The sequence below is a fragment of the Patagioenas fasciata genome, chromosome 10 (assembly GCF_037038585.1).
Source record: "Patagioenas fasciata isolate bPatFas1 chromosome 10, bPatFas1.hap1, whole genome shotgun sequence".
Lineage (NCBI taxonomy): Eukaryota > Metazoa > Chordata > Aves > Columbiformes > Columbidae > Patagioenas > Patagioenas fasciata.
Window position 1 is genome coordinate 13176407 of NC_092529.1, and position 23678 is coordinate 13200084.

The 23678-nt window shown below is 35.9% G+C and overlaps 1 protein-coding gene across 14 annotated transcripts in view; it reads right to left on the reverse strand.

Moving 5' to 3' along the window:
* ERC2 (ELKS/RAB6-interacting/CAST family member 2) overlaps nt 1-23678 on the reverse strand; it is a 433731-nt gene that overhangs the window by 336532 nt on the left and 73521 nt on the right. For all 14 annotated transcript variants that reach the window (XR_011740737.1, XR_011740732.1, XR_011740731.1 and 11 more), the window contains 3 exons: nt 17995-18069; nt 7680-7835; nt 1436-1603 (listed from right to left, as the gene is read on the reverse strand). Coding sequence is in view for 1 of the 14 variants with exons in the window: in XM_071813173.1 (XP_071669274.1) it covers nt 1436-1603; nt 7680-7835; nt 17995-18069 (399 nt within the window). In the remaining 13 variants the exon portion in view is untranslated. The remainder of the gene's footprint in view (nt 1-1435; nt 1604-7679; nt 7836-17994; nt 18070-23678) is intronic.

Consider the following 23678-nt stretch of genomic DNA (forward strand, 5'->3'; position numbering starts at 1 on the left):
AGTTAAACTGCTTCATGTAAAATGTTCAATCTCAACTGCCTTATGTCAAAACTATGAAGAAGAGTAATTGAATACCTGTCAGAAACCAACTGCTTCTCCACCAGGACTGCACAATCCCAGTAGCCCTTCATCAAGAGCACTGCAGATTCAGTTCATTTTACCTCTGCCCATCTGCCAGCCATAAGATTGTAATGCCTTGAATACATACTGCTCTGATAAAGGATTAGGAAATCAAATGAGTGGAGAGCCAATGGAATTCGTCGCTGTCCTCAGCAGCACAACAGGTAATACAAACCTTGCAGAACAGATATGCATGACTAGAGATACAAAATATGTCACTACTCAAAAGCTAGACTGACATCTGCCAAAAATGCTGGAGTTTTTGCCCTTGTTCTATTATGATTATTTTGTACTATATACATATGCTGACTAGTCCATTAAACACAAGCTGGAAATTCCAAGATTTCATCTGTATCTTCTTAATGTTCAGAGGATAAGACAGAGCACAGAGGGATAATCAGAATCTCAGAAATATTTATTTCCTGCTTCCCTGAGAACGAGTTTAAGCTGTTTTTTCTCCTAGATCTTTGTTAGACAGAAACTCAAAACATTCTGTAAGAGTCTTATATACCTTAAATAATGTACTTCTCTGAATAGAACTATTTGCACAGTGTGACTGATTTTCACGGGTATTTCTGTTTCTTAAAAGGAGAACACACATTAAAAAATAAAATGAAGAAGTGATAATAGGAATCAATCTAATCAACATTGCGTGCTCCAAGTATGAATTTTTTTAAAACCCCAGGAAACAAACTAATGGACAATGTTTTAAACACTGGATTTACACATTCCATCAAATGTGAAAACCATCTAAACCCTGTATTTCATTAGCTATATTTTTATGATCTGACTTGGTAGATGCATACATAACTAATGCACTGGTCTGTTTTAAAGACAGGAATTAGTCATATTTTAAAATAAATGTTAAAATGTATGCTAAACAATAACCACAGATTAATATCATGAACCCTTCAACAAACACCTTCAAAATACATCAGTAGCTTCACTCTTCAGAATACACAGTAGAAAAGAAGTATCAAGCATCAGAGCAGCCAAAAGGAAACCTCAGTCTACTAATAAACAAAATCAGAACAATCAAGTTGTTAAGGCCCAGCTCCCCGCATTGAAGCTGGTGAGAATTAGGCACATACATTTTCTTAAAAAGCAGTCGTACATGCTTCTAAAAAGCTTCTATAATGAGAGCTGCTGTACTACCAAAAAATACATACCCAATGTATTGGCACTTAAAGAGTTTAATTTAGTTCACTATTCTTTAACAAATTGCCTTCTATACAGACTTGCAACAAACACATCATCACATCATCACATGCTATTAACTATTTCCATTGCATTTTATGATTAGAAGATACAATACCTCTGTCTGAAGTATGGCAGCTCTCTGTTCTTTGGCAGTAAGTGACTCTTTAAGCACTTCAATGTGTTGCTTGCAATCTGAATTCTGATTGCTAAGGGTTTCAAGCTTAGTTTGTAAGGCAAGAAGTTCTGACTCTTTCTTTGAGAGTTCTTGTTTCAGTTGGTCAATCTGTAAGAGGCAGAGTGGAAACAACAGGTTAGATCATTTATTTCAGTTCCAATCCACAGTTGCACTTGAAACCTCAAAGGTGTAAATGACTGTGATACTACAACTCAGACACCTGTAAGTTCTAGGAAAACATTATAATTTGGACACTGACAACTTCAGTTGAGTTTCTTGTAATTTAATGTACTCTGTCTTAAGAATGATAGCCCTACTGCTCAGAAGTTAAAAGGAAACTCTTGAAGATTATACATGATGATCTGGCCTATAAATTCACCATGGACCTCACTTAAGTTCAAAGGAATTTATCCTGTGTGATGCAAGTCTGGCAGGACAGCAAAAATGCTTAGGAAAAAAGTGTTCATAACGGTATAAATTCAATCCAATAAATTCCTTTCAACAGCATGATGCTTGTGACTTAACATAGGCCACAGTGAATCAAGGTTTTTAGGAGCCTCATAAAGAAAAGCAGGCACCTTAGTGAGGAGAGGAAAACATAGCAGTGGAATTTTAACCTTTCTCTTCTTGCAATTGTGCTGCAGCCCACCATCCCCACCTTTTTTCCTCACTGGCAGTTCTTATGGAATTCTCAGGTACTAGGAAAGCCAAGCCAAGGAGATTAATTTAAGAGAAGTCTGGGGGAAATGTTATAAAAAATTCCACAGAGTTAAAGGTCTGTGAGATTGTAAAAGCATATCCTAGAGGAAACAGGAGAAACCCAATCACTAAGAAGGAGCTTCTGAATTTAAGTGAATTTGAGGTTCATCAGTATATGTCATGAAATTGTGACTATTCTTCCCTTTTCACAGTGACAAATGGGAGAGGTAGCCACAGAACACAAATTTGTGGTGAATTTAGAATACACAAATCTGAACAATGCACTGGACAATACACAGAACGATGCTAAAGGATAGTAAATTAGGTGACATACAACTGTTCTTCTTAAAGTCCTGTGAAATAACACTGGTCACCAAATGAGTTCAGACATATCATCCCACGAGGATTATTTGAAATAATATGCCTCAGTGCATCTGCATAACTCAGAGAAACCACACTTCCTTTATATTCAGAAAGTTTTCTTGATGACTGCAAGGCCTAGACACTTTTCTTAAAAATTCAAGTTTAAATTCTGCAACAACCAGAGAAGTGCTAAAAGAGCTCTTCCCATTGTCTCCCATCAGTTGCATCCCAAGAAATGCAAGAAATCTAGAAGGGTTAGAGAGAAGGTGATTCAAAAATCACCAAGAAAGAAGAACATGTATCCACAGGCTGATCCTACTCAAGCACTTCCTCAAGATCCACCTACAAAAATATTTCACAAAATCAATACTGTATGGCAGTGTCACAGGAAACATTACTGATTATCAAAATATTTCTATTTCGTTTTATATTGCAAGTCTATTTAAAAAATATTTCTTCCAACTATAGTCCACATTCACATTTTAGTATATTTATCCCTTACTGCTCTTTATAAATCTCAATATGTTTGTCTATCTGGTAAAGGTACTTGGCTAGTCACCCCTGGGCTACTGTATAAAATCAAGAATCTATATTGGTACTAAAAACAATGACCTTCACCATCTCAAAATATCAAAATAAGGACCACACAAAAAACAGATATCAAGAAAATGTGAAGAGTGCAGTTAAGAAACTACTAGAGAAAACTTTCTCTTGAAAGCAAACCACCTTCCTCCATCCCTTGCCAGAACACGTAAGCAAGTGTATGGCAACCGAGACAAAAATGTATACAAAACGAACAATGGGAAAATCTGTCTAGAAGATATAAAGACAAAACATAGATCTGCAGCCAATCTGAATTACATCACATGCTTTATACGAGATCCATGTGAACATCACAGATGCTTAATCTCTCCTAGAAACTCTTCCTGCTTTTTTCCATGACACAACCCATACACTGAGAAGTAATCAAAAAAAAAAAATCATTTTCATCACAGGTATGTTCTTTGTGTTTTAGAAAGAATCTGTTTAGCATAAAGTTCTGGCTACAAGATCTACAGATTGTCAGGACTTTAAAAATGTGTTAAAGCTCTCAAGTAAAAATAAAAATTAAAAAAAACACTGAAAAATTATAGTTTTGGCTCGTGTTTTATTAAACAAAAGTGTAACGGTGAAAATGTACTAAAACTTCAATTTAAAAAAAAATAACAAAACTTCTTGAAATAAATATTTGGGTATATTTGTTTCTTAAAGTTCTGCATTACCTGTTAGTGTGTAAAAAAATATTAAATGGTGCATGAAATAAATGTCACTTTCCAGCAGATGTGCAAACACTTTAACTTTGCTATATCTTAAGTGGTGTGGAAGAGCAACAGCCATGATTCAATGATATCTCCTGATTCCAGCTTAAAAAAAAAATAAATAAAAGACAATAACAACAATGAAAACACTACAATTAATTGAATTAATTGTAGAATCATATAATAGTTTGGATCAGAAGGGACCTTCAAAGGTCATTTAGTCCAACCCCCCTGCAATGAGCAGGGACAAGTCAGGGTATAGTCATCTGAAGAACTCGAGTTTGTCCTCTGATCCTGACCTTCCCATTATCTCACACATCTCATACGTGTAATTTGCCTGTCATCACTTTTTCACCATTGCCCAATATGATCTTGCTTCACCTCCTTTCCTGAAACCCTAGTTCCTTTGTCAAACTGCTCAATTTATGATTCCCTGACACCTCCCATAATTTCAGTTCCTTAGATAGTAGCATTTCCAGAACATCATTATCCTTTTTCTTACATAATTATTTTTACACATTAAAATCTGACATGGCATTACATAAAGTAACTGGAAAACAAAGAAAACAAAACAAAACAAAAAAATCAGAGGTTTTCCCCTGAATATTGCATATTAAAATATATGGGCTAAACCTTCAGTTAAATAATTTGATTAAATGAAACTATGCTGATTTACACATCAAAAGGATCTTGGTCCTATGTGACAAATGACAACTGCTTTTTTAAAGTGAAGGATTTAAATAAATGATAAACAGTAGCAATGCAAATGACGTGGCTGCATACAGTAGACTCTACAAGTTTATCTGTACATTCTACAGGTTATATTGGTCAAAGTCTATTTCAAAGCATTTATCCCAGACCTATCCACAAAAAAAAAAAAAAAAAAAAAAAGGGCAAGCTGTAGTTCTTTTCCTGTATATTTCTACTACAGAATAATCTAGAACATGTGTGAAAAGTTCTCATACAGCCTTGTTATAGCCTAGTGAATTTTTTAAAATCATCTTGACGGTAATTTGCTGAAGCTATACTGAACTATCACTAGATTTTCATACTCATTCCTGTTGATTGCATGACAGTTTTAATAGTCAAAGAACTACTTATATTCCAGAGTGCAAACTCACACTTGAAAAAATGCATCAGTGTATCTGTCTGATAGCCAAAGGTGAACTCCAGGATGACAAGGAAGTCTTGCACAGCAGAAATTATTTTTAAAAGTGTATATCATCCTCCATGCTTTCCTCATATCCTTAATGGAGATTATTTGAAGTTTCACTCCTTTTAGTCATGAACATTGTAAGACTTGTGTTGACAATTTCTGTATCATGCCAGCGATGGCAATTTTTGTCCTTTCATAAAGAGAGGAAGGAGAGTCTTCAACAAGTGGGCAAGGAAAAAAAAATCTACACAAGTTTTCTTTCTCATTTCTACAACTTCTATTTCATTGGAAGTCAAAATTAAAGCCTATAAATTTGGAAGGTTTGAATATTGCTAAGAATCAGTCAAGAAATGGAAGACTATTCAGTATTTGCCTCCATTTAATGCCTTTCCATTTATTTAAATCAAGAACAGCTTCAAAACAAGTTATACTTCAAGAATAAACGTGAAGTATTAAGCACCTAAGATCATTAACTGTGAGAAGAGTTTTGTTCTGCTCTTTGCCATCAATCAAGACTTCTGTTAATCAGAATTCATCAACAATTCAGGTTCAACAGATCAGGTATAGTAAGATCTGTTTGCTGACAGCTACATAAATAATTTTCCACCTTGAAGGTTCTCAGATGAATGATAAAAACTATCTCCTGCTGCAAATCTCAATTTTAAGTGGAAGAAAAGGACTGGTGAAAGAAAACAGACAAAGTTTCATCAGAATGTGGCATTTATCAAAGATCAGAAGATTGTGACAAAACAAGGCATGTTTGATAGTCTTCTCATTTGTTTGCTTTCTGTGCCACAGAAATATACCAAATCTTTTCCTCTCAAAGACATCAGAAGAATGTTAAAAAAATACTAAGCTTTGGACATTATTTTTTAGATCAACAGATTTGCTGACATGCATTAGGAGTTTTGCTATAAATTACTAAAACTGAATTGCTTTGAAATTAAAGATGTTTAAATAGGTAAAATAATTTTCTTGACCATAGTGCTACTTAGGAACTTTAGCTACCTCTAAGTAGCTTAAGAGCTACTTTTTTCAACAGAACAAATATATTCTTTGATTTTTTTTTTTAATAAATCTGGATTAATTCCACATAGGCATAACACACAAAAACTGAGAATCATAGAAGCAGATTCTCCAGAAGGTGTTGACACTGTTTCATTCTCTGATCATAGACAAGCAGCACGCTTTTTCTGAATCTTATCATCCCAATTCTGAAAGAGTGATGGTGGTGTTTATTTACCCAATATTGGAAACTTTGTGCTTAAACAGCAACACTGCTGAGTATTTTTGGCATCAGACAATGGTAGGCAGAGGAACTCCTACTTTTTTTGCTTACATGGCCTCTGGAGAGGTAATAGTACCAGCTCCTCTTCAAGCAGCTTTTCAGAGAGGCAAATACATGTTTCAGAAAAAGTGAACCAATCCATTTCAGATCCCACAATTTCCACATACACAAAACCCCCTAAATGTTAAACAGAATAAGAACCCAAAGAAATAAATAGGATGAAAATACTTTTAAAATAAAGTAAGACTTAATAACAATCATGACTACTAAAGTTGTTTGCCTAGGTTTTATTCAATCATTATGGTCAAATTGTTAACATCACTGTAAGACTTGAGATGGCTGTCTTTGCTCTTCAGTGTTTTCACTGCAGGTTGCTGTGACTTGTCTCACTTCATCTTAGTTTATCATATAAATAATATTTTTAAAATGCTATTTCCAACACCTAAATTCATATGAGAATGGGAGCATCAGCTTCAGTCTCCATAATTTCAATTTTTTTTTCTCTTCATAGATTCACTATTTTAGCACTTCGCGAACAAAACACATTCAAACTAGAGAACTGGGAATAAACCAGCACAAATTGTAACATGGCATATATTTATGCATTTCTTAAGGCAATTATTAAAACATCAGAAAATAAATATTAGAACTCAGAAGACAGATGATTTGGAGTGGTCTTTACCTAGACAATAGCTGAGCACATCAAAATGAAAGGAGGCAAAAAGACTAGCTGGGACCACAATTTAGACATCAAGCTTTACTTTTGATGTATTTTAAAATTATGAGCAAGCAACACTAGTTTTGTGAGCTTGATACCAGGAAATGTGTTACATTACTACACATTTACTATCTGCTTGTGGTCAAATCATAATTACCTATGTACAATAATTTGAAATGAAAGATACTTTGCAGAAACAAAGTCATCAAACTGTAAGTCTTTGAAATACTAGAAGATTACAATTTGGCATCATCTATGGAACAGCAGTCCCTCCTGTAAAACTACAGTCAAAATCAGGAAAAAAGCACACAATTAAAGTTTTGCCAAAATGGTGCAAGTCAGAATTATGAACTAATTCAAAAAGCCAACATGGAAACACCATACACAAGAAAGGGAAAAGAGAATGCACTATAGACTCAGGATTGTAGTAGCCTCTGCAGAAGTGGTGAAACAACCTCTTCTTTACCTCTTCTCAAGTTAAAACACAAACCACATTTTTATTTATCCAAAATGCTTCACTCCTCCATAACTGCTGAGTATTGCATAGGAGAGATCTACCAAAAGAAGACATGCAAAGAGCTGCTTGTGTTGAAAAGGGTCAAGTTAAAACTTTTGTTTCCATTATTTACATAGTATTAAGCTGTTTTATTAATACAGCTTACCTTATTTTTCATGAACTTTGAGTGACTCTTGTAAACTTCTATTTGTTTTATTTCTTCTTCTCGGTCCTCTGTATTCAGAACTCCATTTGTCTTTAACATCTGTATTTCATCTTCAAGATCTCTTATATTACGCTCAAGTGAAGCTATTTTTGTATCCTAAGTTATAAAAAAGAGAGCATTGAAAATGATGCAGAACGTTTATTAAAGCATAAGATAAATATATCTGTACTTCCATGAACATCAAATAATAAAACAGCAAAAATAGCTGGTATAAATACATATTGCACATACCGTCACAACCCAAGAGTAATTCTGTTGATTTTGGCTTAAAGAAATGCAGAATTTAGACCTCTTTCACCACCAGAAAAATACTTGCAATGCTATGTTTTGCTGCATAGTATGTAGAGAATATTATTCTGGTCAAAATTTCATCTTCATTCCCATACAGTTTTGGATGAAGGGAGATTGGAAGATGCCCTATTTCCCACGTGTACAGGATAACATACCTTGTTCGCTTTTCTAGCCATCTAGGCCTGGCTATTCTTCCAAGTTCTTAAACACAAAGTTTAGCCTAGGGGGGTCAGTCTACCATCACTACAGGACAACAGGCTGCTTCATTATGTGACTCAGTCTGAGGCTGAGTTTCCATATTTCCATAGAGTTTTACCTGCCATCAAGAGGAAGAAAGCTCATCTCCTCTGATACTTTCCCTCCAATAATTCAGTCACATCATTAAGATGGGATTTAGCACTTTTTATTATGAGTCCCAAACAAAAAAATCTTACATCACAGACAATGGTTGCCACGTGTGCCAGCACAGCACTGAAATCATCCAGCAATTTTTTTGTTGTTGCCAGTCATTTGGAAATCAACTAAATATCTTCAGTGAGAGTCAGAAAGATTTTTAAAAGTCATTACACTAAATTCTCACATAATTTTCTGTTTAAAAGAGCATTGCAAAATGACTCATTAGGAAATCTGCTTTAGGCCCTCTTTGCAGACATCTGAGAAATTGAAAATATTTTGATTGAGATGGCCAGACAATCAAGCTCAAGAACGTCAAGGCAACCATACATCAAATATCAAACATCAAGGTAAAGTTCTTGTTCCACTGAGATCAATGAAGGAAGAAAAACAAAAACAAAAACAAAACAAAACAAAAAAAAACCAAACAAGCAAACACAAAATTCCCTACCACAACACACCTCCAAGGACGAGCTAAGCTTGAAGCGCTCTGCTTAACTACAACTCTCTTTTGTCAGACTAAGTTTTATTTTCCTGAGTTCTAAGAGTACACCAATGTTTTCTCTAGGCTGTCTGAAAGTAAGCAAAACCAAAATACCTGTAATACCATCTGAAGTTTTTGTACTAAAGCAAAAATGAAGCTCAAATTTTTTGAGGTTTAGCAACCACTGTTACAAATCCATAAGGAATCGAAGCCATGTAAAGACTAAGCCATGCCATCTAGATGGCACACTATCAGTCCTGTAACATTTTAGCTTTTGGTTTTATAGGTAATAAGTCTCAAACTGAGAGATTTTTTTAAATTATTTTCTTATTTCTTATATTACTTAAATTAATAGAGGGTTTTGATTGTGAAATATTTAAAATATTTGGTTTGCAGTATAAAAGCTGTTCACAAACAAGTGAAAATACTCATAGTCTGAAATCCTGGAGGTTTTCCAAGATCTGACAGCATAAGTATTCATAATATGAAATTGAAGCTTGTATTTTCCTTACAATTATCACTGTCAGAGAAATTCTACTTAAAAATAAAATGGTACCGTGATTTAATTTACAGTAACTGTGATCCTTCAAGATTTTTCTCAGAAGCTGATGCTCTTTCACCAAACATGCTCCAGTGCATAGAGATAATTTTGACTACAGTACCTGAGCAGAGCAGCCTGAATAACTTTTATCCCTACGGAAATAAAGAACACTTATTCTCAGCCAATCCTATTCCCTATTCCTGTGTAGGACAACACATCTCAAGGAATGGCATTTACAGTAATTAATAATACTGTTCTTTTGTAAGCGAAATAAGAACTTATTTGCCCACATCTTTTCTGTTAATAGTGAGTCAAAAACAATAATTCACATGATAGGAGCTGTGCGAGAGGATTCTACCCGTGTGGTGTGAAACAGTCCCAGTAAAATTAGCACTACAACTTCACAGCTTCTCTGCCAAATAATGTCACACAAACACACTCAACAAACCACAAAGAGCTTTCCTCTATATCTCCATTATTGAAAGTATTTAGGATACAGAGAGAGTTTGCCTAGAAAAGTAAGTTGTCACATAATATTTCATCTGATAAATCACAGCACAGCTTGACCCAACTAAAATGTCTGTGTAGAAATAATCTATCCACACTCTCTTCATAACATCACAAGTTAATCTGAACTATGGAGGAAACAAGTATTTGCCTTAGCCTTCAATGACAAGGTCTCTGAGGCCTCTCTGCTTAAAAAAAGGCTTCAACAGGAGGACTAAGTCAGGACTTTCTTGTGAGAACTCAACTCATACGAGTCCATGGGACTCAACAGACTGTATCCAAGGGTGCTGAGACAAGTGGCTGATGTCCTTGCAAACCCACTCCCTAGCGTTTTGATAAAAAAAAAAAAAAAAAAAAAGAAAAAAAGAAAAAAAGAAAAAAAGAAAAAAGAAAAAAAGAAAAAAAAAATACAACACAAGCAACACACACACACAAGGAAACTAGGAAACGGGGGGAGATCCCAGACAACTTAAGGAAGGCAAATGTTGCACTCACCTTCAAGAAGAGAACAAAAGAGCAAAGCAGGACACTGTAGGATTGGCAGCCTCACTTTGTTCCCTGGGAAAATTATGGTGAAGTTTTTTGGACAACATTTTAGACCACAGGAGTGAGAAGGTAATTGGGAAGAGTCAGTGGATCATGCCTGACCAACTCATTGCATTTTGTAATAAAATTATTAGATTTGTGGATGAAGAAAGAACAGTGGATGACATTTACTTCAACTTTAGCAAGTCTTTGGACATCGTCTCCCTTATTTTTGTATTCAAGATAAGACATTATGGGCTGGATGGGTAGACAACTAGGAAGGTAAAAAAATCCAGTTCTGTGATCAGGCTTAGAGGGTAGTGTTTAACAGGTTGTGCTCTACCTGAAAGTCAGTAACAAGAGGACCATGGAGTCCATACTGGGACCTATCCTGTTTAGTATCTTTACCAATGACTTGAAAGAAATGACAAGAGTGCTTGCTCACAAAGCTAGTAGACCAGTCAATGTGCTCAAGGACAGGGCTGCTACTAAAGGGACCTAGACAGACTGGAAAAATGAGCGGGCAAGAACCTTAGGAAATCCAACAAAAGATGAAAGCCAAGTCATGCGCCTGGGAAGGAAGAACCCCTTGCAGCTGTACCAGAGAGGACTAACTCCCTGGGGAGCAGTTCTGCTAAGAAAGGTTTGAGTATCTTGGCAGACAGCAAGCTTAACAGGAGCCACAGTAACGCTGCGACCTGGCAGCAAGGGCTGCAAACAGGATCCTGGGCTGTATTAGTATGAACACAGCCAGTGAGCAGATCAAGGGAAGAGATTGTCGCCTTCTGCTCAGCATTCATTAGACTTCATCTAACACACTGCATCTAGCTTTACATCCTACAGTACAAGACAGACTTGATGAACCTGAATGAGTTCATCAGGGGGACACCAAGAGGGCTGGAGTACTTGCCCTCCCATAAGAGGCAGAGGAAAGCGTGCTTGTTCAGTCTAGAGAAGGCTTTGAGGGGGACCTAAAGTAGCCTTGCAATACCTACAAGTGTTAAACTTTGAGTACAAGCTTTAGAACTGGTTGCGCAGGGAAGTAGTGTCATCCATCTCTGGAGATTTTTCAAGATCTGACAGGATAAAGCCTTCTCTTCATCTGCGCTTTGCTACCATGAGACACAATATACTGCCGGCAAGTATTCACGAATTCCAGTGGGGCGGAAAATAATTGGGGTGTTTCTTTTCTGGAAAATACCTGATACTGAAAGTGCTGATGATAATATTAATCAGCATTCCATATTTGCCTTTCTTGAAGAGTATTTTCAAAGAGAAAGAATATTCCACCACAAATCAATTACAAACACAAAGGAGCTGACAAGGGATGCAATTAAAAAAAAAAAAAAAACCACACACCAAACAAACAAAAAAACACACACACACAAATATTCAGGAAGACTTCCAACTAGCTTTTAGGTTATATGCTTGTATCTAATATAGTTTTGGTGTTGTTTATTTGGATAACAACTTTTCAAGTTACTGGTACAATACAAATTGAATAACTTAATATGTTAGTCTAATGTTATCGACATGACAGATTTCCAATAGCAGAATACTAAAACATTTAGTAATATTTGTCCGTGGAATCAGCATTTCTCATATCATAGGGCAAAGTCTGTACGAATGAGCATAAAAAACAAGTAATCTTTCTATGAAATGATCAACCCTTCACATGACAGAAAACAGGCATCTTTAAAATGTCAGCTGTTCTGGTCACAAAACATATTTCTGGTTTGGTTTGGTGTTTTTTGGCACAGTAGGGGTGTTTTGGTTCAGTTTTGGTTTTTTGTTTGTTTGTGGGGGGTGTTTGGGGGTTTTTTTTATTTGTTTTTAAAGAAGGAAATAAAAGATAATGTTGAGAATTAATGAATTAATGAAAAAAGGAAAGGGGAAGAATTCTCATTAAATATTTTCATGCAGTTTCTCCAAATGATAAGGAAAAAACTGAAAGAAAACAAAAATTAAAAGCTCTCAAGGCTTAAGCACATCAATAAATTATTGTAGCTCTCTCCGACGCTACAATCAAATCAGCTTGCTCCATCAGACTTCATTTTAGAGATTTTCTACTCCTATTATTGAAGATAAAAGCAAAACTTAAGCCTCACTGCTTTAGAATGATTTTTCACTGAAATATATTAATACTTACATGACCTGTTATGACATCTCATCTGGGAATAGTCCTCATCAAATCTCTCTAGCTAAGACTATAAGAGTCTGGCTTTTTGTACTGCATTTGTATTTTATGTGTTTGCAAATATAACATGGCAGAAATAATTTATAGCACAGCCCATTACATTCTTTAGAAGGTTTATACATCACAGAATTACATTTAAGCTTTATGAGAAATAACTAACATAACTTTCAGAAGAATTTTCTGTGCCTCTACATTATCACAAGTTTGAACTCTCCAAGGAAAAGGGGGTTTTAAATCAATCTCTGCATTGTGATTACAGCAGTGTAAAAGCTAGCTTTCATATCTCTAGAAAAATTGTCACTATCAGTTTCATATTAACTTCTTATTGGAAGACAGAAATTTCATTTTGAAAACTAAAATCTGTTTCAGAATAATTTATCAAAAACAGTGACGAAAAGACAGAAGAGAAGCCAGATATCACCTCTGTTCACAGACTGGTCAAGGAGTCAAAGGTTCTGTTCCCTTATGTATGAGTAACACAGGACTGCTGTCTTGCCTTGGAAACCTGCACTTCTATCTGGACAACCGCTAGAAAGTGAGGAACCCTGTTAGTCAAAGATAATACACTCCTGGAGTTCCCAATGGGCACTGCCACAAGGGAGTTGGTTTGAAATACAGGATGGATAAAAAGTTAGATAGTTTTGCTTTCACTGAAAGTTTTGACAGAATAGGCACATTCCCATAAAATGTTCCGATTCAGCCGAATCAGCATTTTCCCACAGAAAACTTCAGTTGGAAAACTTTCAACCAGCTCTTGTTGTGGCATAGGGTCTGGCAATCTTTCAGAAACTGAAACAGGAACAGATGCAATAGTTCCTTCAAACCTTTAAGACTTATCCATATTAGCAGCATACTAACAAACTACATGGGTCTGTGTTGAATCACAAGAAGATTCCTCTGCAATAATATTAAGGAAGCAGCTTAGTACTAACTGGTACTAATAAATGTCTTCTGAGTTCTACAACAATGAAACATTTGTGCAGATTTTTCCAGTCGGGCCCTCCAAGTCTCTTAAAAGACATAAGATTATATAGCAGGGTTTGTGATATAGAACAAGGCACTCTCCCTAATCTATCCCCTTCTTCTAGCAGTAACCAATATTTCTTCCTCATCTCCTCTATTAAAATAATGTTGCAGATATTCTGTGAGAGAGGTTGGGGCCATTTCTATACTGGACCTAGCAGAAATCCATCTCTTTTGAAACATGAAACAATTAGTACATGTCCTGATGCTGAAGAAAATAATTATCCACAATAGAAAGGAGACTAACTCTAAAAATTAGTTTCCACAATAATGTTTCATGAACCTTATACATCCAGTCTTTACAACACAAGTGCTATAGTACATTTCCTGAACACCGTGGGGTGGTTGGGAGGGTGTGTGGAAGGGGTAGGATGGGAAATATTAGTGCAAAAGATTTTTAAATAATACGACATTCCAGTCTGTCTTACTTTGAAATGAAAAGTTTAAACTATGTCCATGAAAAATCTTGTTTCTAGGGCATTCAACAAGCAATCAGAAGCAAATATTTGAAACTTCACATTTAATAAAGCTTGCATTTAAATGTCAATATACACACATGTTATCAACAGGCCATATATGACTACTATTGCTATCTACTTTGTCAACTTAATACAGAGAATATTCAGGTTTCTTTCTGAAGACAAGAGAAAGTTCATGCAATCTTAACAATAAGAGTATGTTGCACTGCAAACACACATACACGCTTGTTGAAAACCAAACCCATACCTGAAATATCAAAGCTGGATCAATACATAAAGATGACTCTTTCTGCAAGTAAGGTAAACCACAAATATTTTCATTTACTTTACAGATGACTGTTTTTTGAAGACTTTCATTCTTTTTGCTAGATGATATATATATATATATCCCTGGATGGTCAATACCCTATACTTAGAATAAGCCTTATGCGATATTTGTTAGGCAACTCATTTCTGATTTTCTCTCTCAAGTAATGTCATTGGTTTAAGCCTAGAACTGTCTGAACAAGATCACAGAATCGTAAAATGGTTTGGGTTCGAAGGGACCTTTAAAGATTATCTAGTCCAACCCTCCTGCCCCTCCTTTGAGTAAATCGAGGATACAGACAGAATATCTAGTATGCCCTACTTCCTAGAGAACAGACCTCAGGGCTAGGGGAATCTCTTGAAAGGAAGGTCTACAGTGTGATTAAAAAAAGCAGGAGCTTGATGGAAAAAGAGGAGCATGTAGGAAAAGGAAGCATCCTGCTCTCCTTCTGTTCTGTGACTCTGCTTTCCAGAGAAAGAAGGGCTTCTGGAGAAGAAGGTCTGCAGACAATGGAGTAGAGAGAAAAGAACCTAAGGGTAAAGAATAAGCAAAAGACATACAACATCTGGAAGCAAACATGTCTAAGAGCAGAACCAGAAAGTTAGGAAAGAAAGGCCCATTGCAACGCATCTAAAAAGACACAAGATATCTGAAATGAAGTAAATAAAGTAATAGAAACAGGAGTCAAGACCTAGGATGTGAATTTTCTGTCTTTCCTGTTTCCTTTTTCTTTTTTTCTTTTGAAGTATAGAGAAGATGGAGACTGCTCAAGGAAACAACAGTTAGGCAAGAAATACAATTGCTGTAAGCAAAGGCAGCTACTTGTGAAGTTTCTGGAGAAAAATGAAGAGCATGACAGGACAGGTAGGGTAGAATAGAAGCTGATTAGGACAAAAAAAGTCACATTTGAGGTAGGAGAAATGTGTATACTTCATTGGATGAAACGGAGGACTGACTGGGAAAAGGGACAGAAAGAGTTCAGCAGCCACAAGAGACAAAAGAAAACACAGGAAAGAACAGAAGGATTTAGGAAAGAGAGAATACTACCTCCTGGCAGAGCCTGGGGAGCCATGGAGGGGACTCAGACAAAAGCTTATGTATGAATGGGGTGGAAGGGGTCAGGTGCGGTAAAGAGAAACGTATACTGCATGAAGCCTCTCCATGGGGGATGTACGGCCTCAGACTGACATATTACAGGGTAATCCTCTCCCTCCGTCTACCCTTAACACTACAGAGAAATTATTGCCTCAATGTTTGAAAGCAAAGCATTCAAAGCAAATGTTCCACATTTTTTTCAAAACAAATGCCGTCTGGATTAAGACAATTTAAATTTACTTGAAAACATTCCAAAGCTGGAACTTGTAATGAAAACTGCTGTTTAATGATGTGGATTTCAACATCTTACATTTGCCCCTTTTTCTTTTCAGTATCAGGCCTGTTTTAGACAGGGCAACCCCAAAGGAGCATGTGTTCCTAGGAAAAGAAAGAACTGCATGCCTCAGAGCCAAAAGGCAGCTCTGCATCAGAATGCTCCAGCAAGACAATTACAGCCTCACCCATGACAAATAAAAGCCCTCATTACAAATACGAGGTTTTTAAAAAGTGAAATATCACACCACACCCAGATCTCCTGGGAGACAAACAGAAAAGACCTTATTGTCTTCAGGCACAGATGCTGTCAGAAGGGCTGCAACTACAATCATCGTGTGTGTCATTCATGTGTCAAATGCCCCGCACCCTGTCCTCTTTCTTTTCAAGGAGTTTTGATACAGGAAGAGGAATCGCAAATTATTTTGCAACATAAACTTTACATTGTTAATAGCCCACATGGAAGACCATATACTATTCTAACACATTACCCCTGTATGTCAAAACTTCACAATTTACAATTCTGAAATTAATAGAAAGAAATTAATTTCTCAGCCAGTATCCTACTTTCCCATACACTGAGGGTAAAAAGTTATTGCAAAACCACACATTTTGGATTTCATACATAGACTATTTCACAAGAATAAATGGGGAAGGTTGAAGGCAAATAGACATCAGAAGATGGAACGCTAAAACAGATGTACCTTCGTTGTTACTCATATAATCCAAACTAATTATTATCTATTAAAATGACAGATATTCTATTTATGAAGTCCTGCTGTTGTTGTAACTGCATATTTACCACAACGTTCAGACATGCTGAACTCGTTTGCTCACAAAAGAAGTCCCTGGCAAAATGAGGCCTTTAATTTGCACTTCAAGACTGAAATGGAAGACAATCAGTGATGTATCTCAGGCAGCATTGCCGGCTCACAAATTTTCAAGTCTCGTGGTATTTTTCTTAAAGATGTACATTCCAGACTCAGAATTGCATGAAAACGTAAGTTTTCACTTTTTTTTTTTTAATTTTTTGTCATTGTGGGGAAAAAAAATCTAAAACACTTCGGTCATGTTATATATCAAAACTAAGAAACTATATTCAGGACTAAGGAGTTTTATCACATTTTTTTCATATCACTGCTGATACAACAAATATTTTCCTCAGGTTAGATGTAAAATGATGGCCAAATACCATGAACAGAAGTATTGTTTTTCAAGATCAAGAATAAAAACATTTTACGTCAGCCTTGGACAGTTTGTGTTTGCTTCTGTTTGTCAGTTTGCGTCATACACTTTGGCTCATCTGAAACTCTTCCCCCGAGTCTTTATAAAAAGCAATATTTGGTTCTCATTATTCAGCAACATTGCACTTGATTTTATTAACCAAGTCTTAATAAGAAAACAGACTGTGAGAAAGAAATGCTAATTATTCCTAGTTCCACAGCAAAATAAATTGAGAAGTAAAAGGAAGCATTTAATGATTTAATAGTAAAAGTTATAAGTGGAGGTGTTGTGGGTTAACCCTGGCAGGCAGCTAAATGTCACACAGCTGCCCATTCACTGCCCCTCAGTGGGATGGGGAGAGAATTGGAAGGGCAGAAGTGAGAAAACTTATGAGTCTAGATAAGGCCAGTTGAATAGGTAAAGCAAAGCTGCTCGCAGAAGGAAAGCAGATTATGGGATTCATTCACTACTTCCCATCAGCAGGCAGATGCTCTGCTATTTCCAGGCAGGGAAGCAGGGCTTCATCATGCATAACCACTACTTAGGAAGATAAATGCTACAACTCTGAATGTCCTTCCCAGTTTTATCATCGCTGAGCAAGACATTCTCCAGGATAGAATACTCCTTTGGTCAATTTAGGTCAGCTGCCCCAGCTGCATTCCCTCCCAATCTCTTGTCCATCCCCAACCTATTTGCTAGAGGGAGAGCAAAGCGTGAAACTGAAAAAGCTTTGACCCTGTGTAAGCACTGCTCAGCAACAGTAAAAACTGAGCGGTATCAACACTGGTTTGGTACCAAATTCAAAACATAGCACCATACAGGCTGCTATGAGGAAAATAAACTCCATCCCAGTCAGACCCAGTACATGAGTTTACGCTACAAAAATAATGTATCAGAAAACATGCAAAGGCCATACCTTCATTTCAATAACTGTTTGCAGAGCCTTCGTCTTTGCTGGCTCAGGTTGAAGCTGCGTTCTTCTATGTAATTCCTGTGGAGGGACACGATAGAAATAAGCCTGACGACTCATCTTGCCATTATTTTAATCACTCATATGTATTTATTACAATAAAATACAAGTCTGATGAATAGAAGCATGCAACTCCAAATGCTACAGGTGCTTCCCTCTCTATAATGCCTCTGGCATCGCTGCAGTCCCATCTTATATTGCAGTCAACTCTGACAGCACATGCGCTGTTTCTGAAACCCCTATCAATAATTTATGTCAACGGTGACAAAGCCAGCAAGTAATTTCTTAGTCCAAATACAATGCTGCTGTTTCTCCTTAAACATCAAAACTTAATACAGTTGTGTCTCTAATTCAAACACTGTTAAGTCATTTCAAATATTTTACTGTAGTTTCTTCTTCACTTTTCCTCTAATATTTAAAATAAGAAATTTAAAGACATTATATTTAAATTAGACATGTTAGGGATAATAGCTTCAGAGTGGGTTGACACAGCACCCTCTACAGTAGCAATTACATTTCAGGTTCCACATTTCCCAACTATGTTATTCATCTTAATCCAAAAGTGAAAGAAAAATAGAGTGCATTAGTTAAGATATTCAGTGAACAGAATGTTTATTGGTCTTTACAAAAAAAAAAAAAAAAACACAACACAGAACAGTATGAAGACAGCAGCATTCCATCTCTTATAAAACACAGGATTTTCATCTTGGTGTGACATGTGTCAACGAAAAACTCACATATCTACATAGAATAATGTAAGAATCATTTAAGAATCTGATGATGCTTATACCCTCCTACAAAACATCTGAGCAGTTTATTAGAAAACAAAAGTGAAACAGGACAGATATAGTCCTGTTTCTAGTCCTTTAGAGTCCTTCCCATCTAAAGGACAGCACTGCCATGTGCTTTCTACTCCAGTGCTCCACATACATACCTGAACTAACTTCATAACCATGAAAAATACATTTATGCCTGGAAGGCTGAAAAGCTAGGCTCATTCACAACAAAAACATCAGCTGGCTTCAGCAGCTGAGCTACTGTGTCTTCCCAACCATGCCTTTCCCAGCTCATCCTCATAAATTCAGAGAGGGAGGATTAAAAAAAAAAAAAAAAGAAAAAAAGAAAAAAGCATGAGTCCTAATTATCTTTATTCCCATCTCTCAAATCCCCTTTTCTTGAGTGAAACAAACAAGATACAACAATCAATTGATAAACTAACAATCAAAACCATAATCAACTATGGGTTGTGCACATTTATTACCCTGTATTCCCTTAGCCTATCCTAGCACGTTTCTGGGTCTTGCCTACCTTAGAACCCACAAGCTTAAAATAAGTCATAATTTTTTGTATCACCAGCTATCAATCTGTTTCTTGTTCTCTTTAACAACAATCATATTGCTTATCAATGACTTTGAGAAACAACCGCTCTTTAAGTAGCGGGAATGATTTGGGACATGTTGTTTAACTAAAATCTATTAATAATGAACATCTTCATAATACATTCAAAAAATTGTGTGTCCTAATATATTAAAATAACTGAAAGAGTCATGTGTGCTCCATTTAACTGAACATAGATAACTTGAAATGTAGTATATGACAGGACATAATATCAAGACACCCATCCCAAAATTGTCAGGTCTGACATGCATTTTTAGTTAAAATAAAAAAAGTTGTCCATAGGTGACAGAAAATTTTATACATGCATAAATAGATCAGTACTAATGATCTGTAGGATTACAGTTAAGAAGCCAATTTACAGTCAAATGACTGATAAATTACAACTATTTGTATCATACCAGTTTAACGTTATTTTTCAGACTTCTCTGGTTGTTCGCAATCTGTGCCCTCAAACGTCTGGGAGCATGGGCAGTTTGTTCACCCCATTTGTACCAGAGCTAAGAATGATACCTTAAGTCAGTGCCTGAAGCTCATAGAAACCCTGGTAATATAAAGAAGAAAGAGCTGGATATGCACTGTCTTGCCTATTCTGTTTTGCCCACTCTGCTGTTTCCACAGAAGAAATGCACAAAAACATAATGGTTAGATAAACTGTTAAATTAGATTCTGACCTGAAATAGCCTATTGCTGTCTTGATAAACCACTGCCTGCAAGAGTCAGATTAGGTGTAAGTGTTCATATGCATACCTAAAGTTAAACACATATGCATTCTTTCTATCGCATTAAATACATTGCAGATATACGTGTGTGTATTTAAACTACCACTAACATACGGCAACAGTGAATTCCTCATTTTGCACTGGGCATTTATGAAAAAGTATATCTGAATGGCCCTTTTTCCTTGTTTGCTTTAATACAACTAACTACAGATTACAGAAGCAAAAAAAAAAAAAAACTTTGCAAATCACCTGTACAGGGAATCTCTCAATCACCACCAGCTGTTTCTCTCCGATGAAACAAGTACCTTTGCTACACAAATGTTTTTAAAAATAAGAGTATGTCATAGATTTGTCATATAGTTCTCCTACAAGAGTCATGGAAAAATAGTTGGCCAGTCATACCCCTATCTGATCAGCAAAAATTACAGCTAATTCTAAGACCAGACTTTGCTCCCTAAGGCCACATAAACTGAGTTGGAATATAAACAGGATTCCACACATTACCCAGGGAGACAAACCAGAGTTTCCACCCCCTTAGCCAAAGATGAATAGACTGCCAAAGATGAGTATTCCTAGATGTCTATCATAGCATGAAGCCTTGCTTCATAATACTTTTCCTGTTTGCTTTATGAATCAATCTGATGCTGGCTGACTTAAAAGCTTTTCTTCTCTATCCCTGATGGTAAAATGAAGCAGACTTTAGCATTCTGGAGAAGATCAGAAAATTACTCCCACTTTATTATTTTGTGTGGGTTTTCTTCCAATCAGATTCAAATGTTTGGAGACTCCCACAAGGCTCAGTCCCTGAATTTATGTTGTTCTATGTATGCATTTTTTCTTTTGGGGTACCTGATTTGGGGATCTACATTTGGGGTACTAATTCAAGGATACTACCACTCTATATGCATGATACCTTATACTGATTATTTTACTATCTGGGGTCATCTGAAGGGTTTCAAATTCACCCAAACAACTAACAAAGAGATATTCTGAACATTTCATGAAGTCCTCATAGCCTAAGGAAAACGGATTTTTATCCATTACATCATTTTTGGAACAATGTCTGCTTTGTCTTTTTAATTTATTTTAATAAATTAAAAAAAAAAAAACAGGGATCCTAATAAAAAACCTACTTTAAAAAAAAAATCAGATCAGGTATAGCTTCTTTTAACCTGAACTGGATGGAATGGAACTCTTCATATTTATACGCATGATGAAGTACTTGTGCCATCATCTCTGCAGCCATCAAGGTCTATACTAATAACTCCTCAGAGATGTACTCATTTATGAAATTACACTTTCATTATATCCCCTATATGACATCTTCACACTGCAAATCATAGTAGTACTGAATAACCACTTTGCACATACAAACTACTTATAATCCTGCACAACCAGGTGCCCACATGTGGGATTTCATGATGATGTTTAGTTGTCAAAGTGATTAATATACCCACAGAAAATTGATAGGTAATCAGAACTTTTTCCTCAGATGAGATTTACTCTATTATTCTTTACTTTTACACCAAAATAAGTCTTAAACCAAAGCTGGACATTGCTTTCTCTTTCCACACGTTTCTCAGATATTAGATTAGCATCTTGTGTTGGCCTCAAAAGCAACCTCAGCACGCAATTTTACCAGTAACTTATGATCAAAAAATCCCAAGAGGAGACGGTTTATATCGTATACTTCCTAAAATAATGGTGGAAGATTAGTCCTCTTCAGAAATTGATACAAAGATCTTTCAAAATTTTATTATTGACTGGTATTCAAAATCCACAGTACGTGGCATAGTCTGAACTTAATACTAATTAAGACCCAAACTGCCTTTTTATCCCAGTTTTATTATAAGACACTTCATCACGTGGCTGCAGGAAAGTCAGGGTGCTGCAAACTGGTCCTCGTTTTATTCTGTTTCTGATGTATTTTATTAAGGTTCCTAAGACATTAGTGAGCATGTGTTCTTCTGATTAGATGGGATCGAGCTGAAGCTCTTAAATAAAAGGCTACACTAATGCCATTAATGCAGTTCAAGGTTTTACCTTCTATTAAGATAAAGCTACATAAAGTGCTAGAAAGAAAAAAGACTTTTTTCAGAAAAACATACAATATAGACATTGTATAATGAAACCGCCAGTGAGTCCCTGTGTTTCAACTGGTAAGCTTCTACTGATCAAAGAACAGAAAGAAAATAGAATCATAAACTAGAATATTTTAAAAAACTCAACACAAAATTCAAGATTTATAAAAACAAAGACATAGTAGGAATACAGACATCAGAACCAAATAATCACTGGAAGAAGAAAGACAGACAAAGATGGCAGCAACTATACCTAAGGCAGCATAAAAACAAGCACAAGAAACCCTTCTGTCAGTAAATCAAGCTTATTGTATTCCTAGGTAAAACGTACAAATCTGTAAATCACAGTAGTCAACATTATCGGAGCTGCTAGTTCTCTCAAACACCTCAAAGCAGACTGCTTCCATTCTCCTGGAAAAGAAAGACTTGGTATTGCATCTACCTGATCAGCTTGTCTGAATTTTAAAACTTGAATCAGCAGTATATTAATATTTCAATCAATTACGTAAGTAAAAGCACAGCCAGTTACCTAATGTGTCTAAACAGTACTTTTTATTCTGCCAAAAATACCATTAGAAAGATTGATCAAATTCTATTTAACCAGAATACTACAACAACATAACATATAGGAATTAATTTATTCTTAACATATAAGCTTATCTTCTCTTTCCTGTTTTCTAATCCTTCGCATCTACCCCAAGCCAAAATGGTCTCATAGTAATTTAGATGAAAGTATATTTAAGAAATCCTGATAAAACTCTATGTTGCTGGAAAGCAAACTGACTACGCTGAAAATTTCCACATCTGGCTCCAGTATATAAAAAAATATATATATAAAAAACCCACACACCACACAACCAAAATCAAACACCATGTCACTATTATTAGGAAAGAATCCAAAAAATCACATTGACATTGGTCATCTTTTAAAAACCCACTACCACGGGACCACAGCTATTTGAACTTTGTGAGAACCTGGTGAAGAAATTTTGTCAAATCCCAACATATTTTATAATTCAAAGACATACAGATGTGGATACAAGCATATGAAATGAAAAATTACAGGAAACTATAAAGAGCTGATAGCTATGTGAGTTCTATACTAGAGAGTTACTTCGTAAATTAGGTGTATTCAAATTTATTAAGTTCTTACGGCTAAGCAAAAAACTCAGATGCATGTCTAATTTTCTCTCCATTTAGCATTTCCAAATAAACAGTCAAACATGAGTTTTCATGAATACAGAACTCAGGAATCAAGTGTGTGAATTAGGCACCACCACCAAGCTATAAAACCAAGATTAATAGTCCAGCACCACAGGCAAGTCCAGCAATAACCTCATTGGCCTCAGTATTACTCTTGAACAACAATTCTGACACCACTCCTGGCCTATATTGGGTGTGTGAAGAAGGGAGGAACAGGGAGGAGACTTTA